Here is a 12205-nt window from a genome sequence, read left to right as displayed (position 1 = left end):
CTTTTTCCCCATTTTTTTGCCTCTATTTTCCAATTCCTGCTGGGATGGTGTGGATTTTACAATTTCCCCTTTTTCCTGGGGCTGTGCAGTGTGTGACCCAGGACATACCCTACTCCCTCCTCCTGTGCCTGTGGCTCCAGAAAATTCACTTTTTTCCCATTTTTTCCCCCAATTCCTGCTGGGATGCAGTGGACTTTACCATTTTTACTGGGGTTGTGCTCTCAGATCTGATCTGACCCAGAGCTCTCCCTCCTCCCAGGGCTGTGGGAGCTTTTTTCCCCATTTTTCCCCCATTTTTCCAACATTTTTTCCCATTTCCCCACTTTTCCAGCCATTTTTCTGCCTCTATTTCCCAATTCCTGCTGGAATTCCATGGATTTTACCATTCCCCCTTTTTCCTGGGGCTGTGCTCTCAGATCTGCTGTGACCCAGAGCTCTCCTCCTCCCAGGGCTGTGGGAGCTTTTTTCCCCCATTTTTCCCCCTTTTTTCCCCAATTTTTCCCAGTTTCCCCCCCATTTTTCCAACATTTTTTCCCCATTTCCCCACTTTTCCCCCCATTTTTCTGCCTCTATTTCCCAATTCCTACTAGAATTCCATGGATTTTACAATTTCCCCTTTTTCCTGGGATTGTTTTCTCAGATCTGCTGTGACCCAGAGCTCTCCCTCCTCCCAGGGCTGTGGCAGCTTTTTTTCCCATATTTCCCACTTTTTTTTCCCATTTTCCCCACTTTTTCCCCATTTTTCCCACTTTTTTCCCCATTTTCCCCACTTTTTCCCCATTTTCCCCACTTTTTTCCCATTTTTCTGCCTCCATTTCCCAATTCCTGCTGGAATTCCATGGATTTTATAATTTCCCCTTTTTCCTGGGATTGTTTTCTCAGATCTGATCTGACCCAGAGCTCTCCCTCCTCCCAGGGCTGTGGCAGCTTTTTTTCCCATTTTCCCACTTTTTTCCCCCCTTTTTCCCACTTTTTTTCCCATTTTCCCCACTTTTTTTCTCATTTTCCCCACTTTTTTCCCATTTTTCTGCCTCCATTTCCCAATTCCTGCTGGAATTCCATGGATTTTGCCATTTCCCCATTTTCCTGGGGTTGTTTTCTCAGCTCTGATCAAACCCAGAACCTTCCCAACCTCCCAGCAATCCCTTTCCCTTCCCTAATTGCTGCTGCAATTCATCAATATTTCATCAATATTTCATCAATATTTCATCAATATTTCATCAATATTTCATCCTCCATTTCCCCTGAGATCTCCCGAAGGTCACACCTGGATTTTTTGGGAATTCTTGATGGATTTGCTGTCAGGAGCAGGATGGTCATCCCTGTCCAGTTTTGGGATGAGCTTTGATTTCTCCGAATAAAATAATAAAATAATTTATAATTCTCGTCATGAAATAATTTATTATTTTATTATTATAGATATTATTTGATCATTTGGAATGATTTTATTTGATTTTTTTTTATTATTTTGTAATTTGGAATTATCATTTTATATTTTGGAATCGTTTTGTATTATATAAATAATATTATTTTTATATCATTAATATATATTATATATATTATATATATTATATATATATTTTATATATAAAATTTAAAATATATATAAAATATAAATATACATAAATATATATATAGAATATATATAAAATATATAATATAGGTAAAAATATATATTTTTATATATAAATTAATTATTTTATTATTATTTTACAATTTGGAATCATTTCCAACCCAAATTATTTTATTATTCTTTTATAATTTGGAATCATTTCCAACCCAAATTATTTTATTATGATTTTATGATTTGGAATCATTTCCAACCCACATTATTTTATTATTATTTTACAATTTGGAATCATTTCCAACCCAAATTATTTTATTATTCTTTTATAATTTGGAATCATTTCCAACCCAAATTATTCCAGGACTGTGGGAATGCAGAGATTGGAAAAGAGCAGGAAAAAAGCAAATTTTTTTTCCATACAGTAGAATATTGCAGAATTTTCCTTCATCCCTAAAACCCTAAAATTAATTTTTTTGGGGGGGAAAAGCAGGGAAAGTCCAGCCTGTGGTTCGTGCAAAATTCCACAGATTTGGGGATTTTTTTCCCCTTGCAGTGAAGGTTTTTGAGCAGCAGATGTCAGGTTTGTACAGCGCAAGGAGAGGCTGGAGCTACACTCGGAGTAACCTCGGAGTAACCTCGGAGTAACCTCGGAGTAACCTCGGAGGAAAGGCTGAGCTCAGTGCTGGGGAGCTGCGGGCAAGGGAGGCTGGAAATCCTAAACTGGGGATAAATTCGATATAAAATTATATCGAAATTCTATAGAAAATATGATATTTTTTAATAAATTCTATATAAAATTATAGAGAAATTGTACAGATGGTATATATTAATAAATTTGGTACAAAATGATATAGAAATGATATAGAAAATATGATATTTTTAATAATTTCTATATAAAATTACATAGGGATTTCTATAGAAAATATGGTGTTTTTTAATAAATTCTATATAAAATTATTTTGAAATTGTATAGATGGTATATTTTTTAAAAATTGATATAAAATTATATAGAAATGATATAGAAAATATAATATTTTTAATAAATTTGGTATAAAATTATATAAGAATTCTATAGAAAATGTAATGTTTTTTAATAAATTCTATATCAAATTATATAGAAATTGTGTAGATGGTATATATTAATAAATTCGATATAAAATTATATAGAAATTATATAGAAAATATCATTTTTTAATAAATTTGGTATAAAACTATGTAGGAAATATAGTATTTTTCAAAATATTCCATATAAAATTATATAGAAATGATATAGAAAATATCATATTTTTAATAAATTTGGTATAAAATTATATAGGAATTCTATAGAAAATATAATATTTTAAAATAAATTCTATATAAAATTATGAAGAAACTATATAGACTATATATATTAATAAATTCGGTATAAAATTATATAGAAAAAATAACGTTTTTAATAAACTTGGTATAAAATTATATAGGAAATATAGTATTTTCCGAATAAATTAGATATAAAATTGTATAGAAATGATATAGAAAATATAATATTTTTAATAAATTCGGTATAAAATTACATAGAAAATATATGGAAAATATAATATTTTAATAGATTTTATATAAAATTATATAGGAAATATAGTATTTTTTCAAATAAATTATATATGAAATTATATTGAAATGATATAGAAAATATAGTATTTTAAAATAAATTAGATATAAAATTGTATAGAAATTATATAGAAAATATAATATTTTTAATAAATTCTATATAAAATTATATTGACATTATATAGAAAATATAGTATTTTAAAATAAATTAGGTATGAATTTATAAAGGAAATACAGTATTTTTCAAATAAATTCTATATAAAATTATATTGAAATTCTATAGAAAATATAGTATTTTTCAAATAAATTTGATATAAAATTATACAGAAATTAAATAGGAAATATAATATTTGTCTAAAGTTTCTACTCCTGGTCACCTGCAAGAGGATTTTTGATCTCTTGAATTAAGAAATAATTCAAATTCCACTATCCTTGAGAAATCCTGGAATGCTCACAAAGGCTGGAAAGCAGAAAAAATTCGATTTTAAGGAGGCAGAAAATCCCTGATGGAATATCCTGTTCATCCTCATGATAAATTGAATTGGGAATTATATTTTTTTAAAGTTACCTTTTTTTTTAAAATGGGATTTTAGAGCTTTAGAAATCCCACTTCACCCTGGTTTTTCCTGCTTTTCATGATTTATTTTTTTAATGATGAAAATTATGGTTTTTTAAAAACTCGACAATCCCTTCCTGTTCAGCCAGAACTTTAATACAGAAATCTTTGCAAACACATTCATCACAACTCGTAAAAAAACCTTTTATTTTTATTTTTACACAAGTAACTTTGATTTTTACACAAATAACTTTTTGGATTTTTTTTTTGGTTTTTACACAAATAACTTTTTGTGGATTTTTACACAAATAACTTTTTGTGGATTTTTACACAAATAACTTGTGGATTTTTACACAAAGAACTCTTTGTGGATTTTTTTCCCAAAGAACTTTTTTTTGGATCTTTACACAAATAACTTTTTTTTTTATTTTTACACAAAGAACTTTTTGTGGATTTTTACACAAAGAACTTGTGGAATTTTACACAAATAACTTTTTTTTGATTTTTACACAAAGAACTTGTGGATTTTTACACAAAGAACTCTTTGTGGATTTTCACACAAATAACTTGTGGATTTTTACACAAATAACTTTTTTTTTATTTTTATACAAATAACTTTTTGTGGATTTTTACACAAATAACTTTTGTTTTGGATTTTTCCACCCCCAGGTGGAGATTCCAACCTGCTCCTAGCTCCAATCAAGCAGCAATTAACCCTGGAGGATAACTGAGATCACAACCTCACTCCTCCAACCCAAGGCTGGAATTCCAGAATTCCATCAAATCCTCATTTTGCATGGAATTTCGGGATCATGGAGAGAATCCATCAGAGGATCCTTCCAGAACCATTCCCAGGGTGGTTTGGGATTTATTCCACATCCAACCCAAACCTTGAGTTCACAAAGGATTTCTTTTCCTCCAGGATTTTGCACATCGAGGAGAAACTTCGTGTTGCTGAGCACAGGGAAGGTTGGGAAACATCCAAAAATGGAGCCAAAAAATCAAAATTTACCATTCCCAAACCTGCTTCTCCAGGTTTGGAAATTCCAGCTTTTCCCTGATCCTCTCAGCTCTGCTCCACAGGAGGAAAATCCTCATCCCCCAGCGGGTTGTTCAGCAGCTGTAGTAACTTACTCCTGGTTTACACCTCAGTGCAGGCGGCGGTTCCGCCGTGCTTCCCCCTGGCAGCAGCTCGAGGTCACCAGCAGAATTTGGGATTTCCTCACCGCTGGAAATCCCAAAATTCCCTTCCCAAGCGGCTCTCGAGGAGGAGAGGGAGAAGGTTGTGGATGTTTTTGGAGGTGGAGGGATGGAGGGATGGAATTGTCCCTGGAAATTGGGGATTGGCGCCCGGCTCCGCGCGGGGAGATCAGACTCGGGGGTTCAGCGGGGGCTTCAGAGCCTGCGGGGAGAGAGGGGTTAAATCCCGGGAATTCCTGGGAATTCCATCCCCAGGGAGTTGTTCCAGGGATTTCCATCCCAGGGAATTGATCCCAGCAGTGCCAGGGATTTCCATCCCAGGGAATTGTTCCAAGCAGCTCCAGGGATTTCCACCCCAGGGATTTCCATCCCAAGGAATTGCTCCCAGCAATTCGAAGGAATTCCATCCCCAGCAGCTCCAGGCAATTCCATCCCCAAGGAATTGTTCCAGGGAATTCCATCCCCAGGGAATTGTTCCAGGGAATTCCATCCTAGGGAATTGTTCCAGGGAATTCCAACTCCAGGGAATTGTTCTCAGCAGGTCCAGGGAATTCTATCCCAGGGAATTGTTCCCAGCAATTCCAAGGAATTCCATCCCAGGGAATTGTTCCCAGCAGTTCCCTGGGGATGGAATTCCCAAGGAATTGTTCCCAGCGGTTCCAGGGATTTCCATCCCCAGGAATTGTTCCAGGGAATTCCATCCCAGGGAATTGTTCTCAGGAATTCCATTCCCAGGGAATTGTTCCAAGGAATTCCATCCCCAGGGAATTGTTCCCAGCAGTTCCAAGGATTTCCATTCCAAGGAATTGTTCCAGGGAATTCAATCCCAGGGAATTGTTCTCAGCAGGTCCAGGGAATTCTATCCCAGGGAATTGTTCCCAGGAATTCCAAGGAATTCCATCCCCAAGGAATTGTCCCCAGCAGCTCCAGGGAATTACATCCCAGGGTATTGTTCCAAGGATTTCCATCCCAGGGAATTGTTCCAAGGAATTCCATCCCCAGGGAATTGTTCCCAGCAGTTCCAGGGAATTCCATCCCCAAGGAATTGTTCCCAGCAATTCCAACGAATTCCATCCCCAGGGAATTGTTCCCAGCAGCTCTAGGCAATTCCATCCCCAGGGAATTGTTCACAGGATTTCCATCCCAAGGAATTGTTCCAGGGAATTCCATCCCAGGGAATTGTTCCAGGCAATTCCAAGGAATTCCATCCCAGGAAATTGTTTCAGTGATTTCCATCTCAGAGAATTGTTCTCAGGAATTCCATCCCAGGGAATTGTTCCAGGGAATTCCATCCCAGGGAATTGTAATTCCCACCGGGATTACCTGGGAATAATCCTCACCTGGGGTGGAGGTGGAGGTTTGCCTTTGGGAAAAGGGACAGGAGGAGCTTTTCTCTCAGGAACCTGGAAAAAAATGGGATTTAAAGGTCACTGGGGTTTGTTTGGAGCTGCAGAATTCCCACACCTCAGCTGGGACAGGGATATCCCAAATTCCTGCAGCTTTTTCGGGGAATGGAAGCTGAAGGAGCATCTCTGAATGCAGTGGGATTGAAATGTGGTTTATAATCTTTATGTGGGGATTTTTTATTTGATATTTGATATTTTATATTTGATATTTGATATTTGATATTTTATATTTGATATTTTGTATTTTATATTTTGTGGTTTTTATATTTTATATTTTACATCTTATATTTTAAATTTTAAATTTTATATTTCCTATTTCCTATTTCTTATTTCTTATTTCCTATTTCTTATTTATTTCTTATTTCCTATTTCTTATTTCTTATTTATTTCCTATTTCTTATTCCTTATTCCTTATTCCTTATTTCTTATTTCTTATTTCATTCTTATTTCTCATTTCTTATTTCTTTCTTATTTCTCATTTCTTGTTTCTTGTTTCTCATTCCTTATTTCTTAATTCATATTTCTATTTTACGTTTTCTATTTCGCGTTTTCTATTTTATATTTTCTATGAAGGACGAAGAATATTTGTGCAGTTTAGGATTACTCAGCCAAGAAATTTCACCCTAAAAATCTGTGCTTGGAAAGGCTGCGATTTCTGATTTTTATATCAAATCACAGCCAGAACCTGCAAATATTCATTTCCAACTGGGGATGTGAGAAGCTGCAGAGCTGAACTTACAAACTTTGCCTCCGGATGGGAAGAGCCAGGCTTGGTGGCAGGAATGGGAGGAGGAGGAGCTTTGGGCCTCGGGACAGCCTGGGGAAAAACAGAATATAAATATAAAAATAAAAATTAAAATTAAAATAAAAATAAAAATAAAAATAAAAATTAATATAAATAATATAAAAATAAAAACAAAAATGAAAATAAAATAAATATAAGTATAAAAATAAATATAAAAATAAATATAAGTATAAAATAAATATAAATAGAAATATAAAATTAAATATAATTTTAATTATATAATATATACCTATATATTATTATAATATGTATAATTTTATAATAGATAACATATTTATATTATATTTAATTCAATATTCTATTTAATTAAAACATTTGAACCCTTTTAACACATTCCCTGTGTTAAATTCCATGTTTTCCATGGAATGTGCAGCTGGGGTTGGATATAAAAGTGAAATAGAAGGATGGAGGATTCAGGAATTTCCTGTTCCGGAGCTCAGGGATGTCCCAGCGGGATCAGCCTGTCCCCAGGGCTTGGTGACATTCCCAAATCCCAGGAAATCAGGGATATTCCCAGGGATATTCCCAGGGATGTCCCAGCGGGATCAGCCTGTCCCCAGAGCTTGGTGACATTCCCAAATCCCAGGAAATCAGGGATATTCCCATGGATATTCCCAGGGATATTCCCAGGGATATTCCCAGGGATATTCCCAGGGATATTCCCATGGATATTCCCAGGGATATTCCCAGGGATGTCCCAGCGGGATCAGCCTGTCCCCAGGGCTCGGTGACCCCAGGAAATCAGGGATATTCCCAGGGATATTCCCAGGGATATTCCCAAGGATATTCCCAGGGATATTCCCAGGGATATTCCCAGGGATATTCCCATGGATATTCCCAGGGATATTCCCAGGGATATTCCCATGGATATTCCCATGGATATTCCCAAGGATATTCCCAGGGATATTCCAGCACTACTCACACTCTGGGCTTTGCTCTGCTGAGGAGGAGGAACGGGAAGAACCTTCTTATCGATCACCTGGAGGAGGGAAATCCCAAATCAGCTGCAGCCTTTTCCTTGTCCTGCTGGCATCCCTGGGGAGTCTGTCCTGCCCTGCCCTGCCCGGGTGGCATTGCCACTGTCACTTCAGCATTTTGGGAATCTCCTGCTGGCATTCCCAGCTCTATCCCCTCAGGATTTTGGGAATCTCCTGCTGGGATTACACCCTCGGCATTTGGGAATCTTGTGTTGAGATCCTCAGCATATTCCCCCCAGAATTTTGGGAATCTCCTGCTGGCATTCCCAGCATATTCCACTCAGAATTTTGGGAATCTCCTGCTGGGATTCCCAGCATATTCCCCTCAGCATTTTGGGAATCTCCTGCTTGGATTACACCCTCAACATTTGGGAATCTCCTGCTGGCATTCTCAGCTCTGTCCCTTCAGCACTTTGGGAATCTCCTGCTGGCATTCCCAGCTCTATCCCTTCAGGATTTTGGGAATCTTGTGCTGAGATCCTCAGCATATTCTCCTCAGCATTTTGGGAGTCTCGTACTGGGATCCCCAGCCCCATCTCCTCAGAATGTTGGGAATCTCCTGCTGACATTCCCAGCTCTATCCCTTCAGCATTTTGGGAATCTTCTGCTGAGATCCTCAGCATATTCTCCTCAGCATTTTGGGAGGAGATTGGGATTCCCAGCATATTCCCCTCAGAATTTAGGGAATGTCTTGCTGGGATTACACCCTCAGCATTTTAGGAATCTCCTGCTGGGATTCCCAGCATATTCCTCTCAGAAATTTGGGAATTTCCTGCTGGCATTCCCAGCACTGTCCCCTTAGGAATCTCCTTCTGGGATTCCCAGCTCTGTCCCCTCGGTATTTGGGGAATCTCCTGCTGGGATTCTCATCCCAATCCCCTCAGGATTTTGGGAATCTCTTGCTGGGATTCCCAGCTCTGTCCCCTCAGCACTTTGGGAATCTCCTGCTGGGATTACACTCTCAGAAATTTGGGGATCTCCTGCTGGGTTTCCCAGCACTGTCCCCTTAGGAATCTCCTGCTGGCATTCCCAGCCCCATCCCCTCCAGGATTTTGGGAATCTGCTGGCATTCCCAGCCCTGGCCCTTCAGGATTTTGGGAATCTCCTGCTGGGATTCTCATCCCAATCCCCTCAGAATTTTAGGAATCTCCTGCTGGCATTCTCAGCCCCATCCCCTCAGGATTTTGGGACTCTCCTGCTGGCATTCCCAGCATATTCTCCCCAGAATTTTAGGAATCTCCTGCTGGCGTCCCCAGCCTCATCTCCCCAGAATTTTGGGAATCTTCTGCTGGCATTCCCAGCCCCATCTCCCCAGAATTTTGGGAATCTGCTGCCATCCCCATCCCCATCCCCATGATCCCCTCAGCACCTTGTCACCCCGCTGGCATTGCCCAGCACAGTCCCCAGCTGTCCCCTGCTCACCCTCTGGCCGGCTGTCCCCAGCCCTGGCTGCTCCTGATCCACGAACACCTGGTTGGTGGCTCCAGCTGCCCTGCGGCTCTGCTTCCTGCAAAACAGGGCAGGGATGGTCACTTGGAGTTCAGAACTGAGAGGAGAAAAAACCTCCCAGCTGAACATCCGGATTTTTTTTCTTCCCTTTATTTATTTAGGAAATGCAGATTTTATTGAGGATTATTATTATTATTATTATTATTACTATTACTATTATTTTAAATTTTTATTATTAATAATATTAATATTTTAAGGATTATTATTATTGTTATTTTGAATTATTATTATTATTATTATTTTAAATTTATTATTATTATTATTACTTTAAGGATTATTATTATTATTATTTTGAATTATTAAGGATTTATCAAGAGCTCCATTTCACCACTCCCACCATGGGATTTTAGAACCGACTTCCCAAATCCCACAGACCAAATTCCATCCTTTCTAGCATCTAATTCCCCCATTCCCACTTAATAATAATTCCCATTTATATAATAATAATAGAATCTATATTATTTAATATTCCCATTTATATATAATTCCTATTTATATAATAATAATAGAATATCTATTATTTAATATTCCCATTTATGTAACAATAATTCCGTTTATATAACAATAATTCTCATTGATATAATAATAATAGAATATATATTATTTAACATTCCCATTTATATAATAATTCCCATTTATATAATAATAGAATCTATATTATTTAATATTCCCATTTATATAATAATAATTCCCATTTATATTATAATAATAATATAATAGATATTTAATATCCCCATTTATATTATAATATAATATCTATTATTTAATATTCCCATTCATATAACAATTCCCATTTCTATAATAATAATAATATAATATATATTATTTAATATTCCCACTTATATAACAATAATTCCCATTTCTATAATAATAATAATAATAGAATATACATTATTTAGTATTCCCATTTCTATAACAATAACAATCTAACACACACTATTTAACATTCCCATTTCTCTAACGCCAATTCCCACTCCCAGGACATTCCCTGGTTTTTAGGGAACAGGAAGGATTTACCTCTCACGGATTCCCCTCAGTCTCGTCAGCAGCACGGCGGTGGCAGCAGTGACAGCCAGGACAGCCAGCAGCCCAGCGGCCACCGCGATCCCTGGGGGACAAAACAGCTTTTAGGACATCCCAGAGCCACTGGGAGATCCCAAAGATCCAGTGGTATTGAGTTTTCCATCGCTGCTGGAATAGGATTTTTTAAAATTCTGTTTGTTCTCATTTATGGCTTTGTTGGTGATGGGATGGGATGGGATGAATTAATGGTGGTTTTGCGAGGTTTTAAATCAGTTGTTGTTGCTGTCCTTGGGCTAAAGAAACCCTAAAGAAACCCTAAAGAAACCCTAAAAAACCCTAAACAAACCCTGAACAAGTCCTAAACAAACCCTGAACAAGTCCTAAACAAGCCCTAAACAAACCCTAAACAAACCTTAAAAAAACCCTAAACAAGCCCTAAACAAATCCCAAACGAACCCTAAACAAATCCTAAAGAAACCCTAAATAAACCCTAAACAAGCCCTAAAAAAACCCTAAACAAATCCTAAACAAGCCCAAAAACAAACCCTAAACAAACACTAAACAAACCCTAAACAAGCCCTAAACAAACCCTAAACAAATCCTAAACAAACCCTAAACAAGCCCTAAACAAACCGAAAAAACCCCCTAAACAAATCCCAAACAAATCCTAAACAAACCCTAAACAAGCCCTAAACAAGTCCAAAACAAACCCTAAACAAGCCCTAAACAAACCCTGAACAAACCCTGAACAAACCTTAAAAAAACCCTAAACAAACCCTAAACAAATCCTAAATTTCTCCATGGAAAAGCTCTGGAATGAGCAGGAATTCCCATCCCTGGAAAAAGCTGGAATTCCCATTCCTGGAATTGTTTAAACCCTGTGGCAGATGAGGACACAATTTAATGGTGCTGCTTGGGTTTGTTGGTCTTAATTATCCCAATTAACAATCATGTGAACCACTGTGGTGCTGAACTGCTCCTCTGGAGCTCCCCAGCTCATTCCAGCCGGGAAAGGAGAAATTCCAAGGGGAAAGTCCAAGGAGATATTCCAAGAACAATTCCAAGGACAATTGCAAGGGGAAATTCGAAGGGGAAATTCGAAGGGGGAAATTCCAAGGAGAAATTCCAAGGGGAAATTCTAAGGGGGAAATTCTAAGGACAAATTCCAAGGGGAAATTCCAAGGACAAATTCAAGGGGAAATAATTCCAATGACAAATTCCAAGGGAGATATTCAAGGATAAATTCCAAGGGGGATATTCCAAGGACAAATTCCAAGGGGGATATTCCAAGGACAAATTCCAAGGGGAAATTCCAAGGGGGATATTCCAAGGAGAAATTCCAAGGAGAAACTCCAAGGACAAATTCCAAGGGGGAAATTCCAAGGACAATACCAAGGACAATTCCAAGGGGAAATTCCAAGGACAATTCCAAGGACAAATCCCAAGGACTAATTCCAAGGACAAATTTCAAGGACAAATTCCAAGGACAATTCTAAGGAGAAATTCCAAGGACAAATTCCAAGGAAAAATTCCAAGGAAAAATTCCAAGGAAAAATTCCAAGGAAAAATTCCAAG

At 37.3% G+C, this 12205-nt stretch overlaps 1 protein-coding gene across 1 annotated transcript in view; it reads right to left on the bottom strand.

Moving 5' to 3' along the window:
* Nucleotides 1-4499: 4499 nt before the first annotated feature.
* LOC146420278 (zinc metalloproteinase-disintegrin-like NaMP) overlaps nt 4500-12205 on the bottom strand; it is a 45335-nt gene continuing 37629 nt past the window's right edge. Inside the window, exons 19-24 of the mRNA XM_085048440.1 lie at nt 10625-10715; nt 9521-9605; nt 8044-8100; nt 7056-7133; nt 6251-6313; nt 4500-5112 (exon numbers count right to left, since the gene is read on the bottom strand). Coding sequence (XP_084904566.1) covers nt 5080-5112; nt 6251-6313; nt 7056-7133; nt 8044-8100; nt 9521-9605; nt 10625-10715 — 407 coding nt within the window. The 3' untranslated portion in view covers nt 4500-5079. The remainder of the gene's footprint in view (nt 5113-6250; nt 6314-7055; nt 7134-8043; nt 8101-9520; nt 9606-10624; nt 10716-12205) is intronic.

This window comes from Lichenostomus cassidix, unplaced genomic scaffold (assembly GCF_008360975.1).
Source record: "Lichenostomus cassidix isolate B80296 unplaced genomic scaffold, HeHo_3.0 HiC_scaffold_706, whole genome shotgun sequence".
In the NCBI taxonomy this organism is placed as follows: Eukaryota; Metazoa; Chordata; class Aves; order Passeriformes; family Meliphagidae; genus Lichenostomus; species Lichenostomus cassidix.
This window is presented reverse-complemented; position numbering and strand designations above follow the sequence as displayed.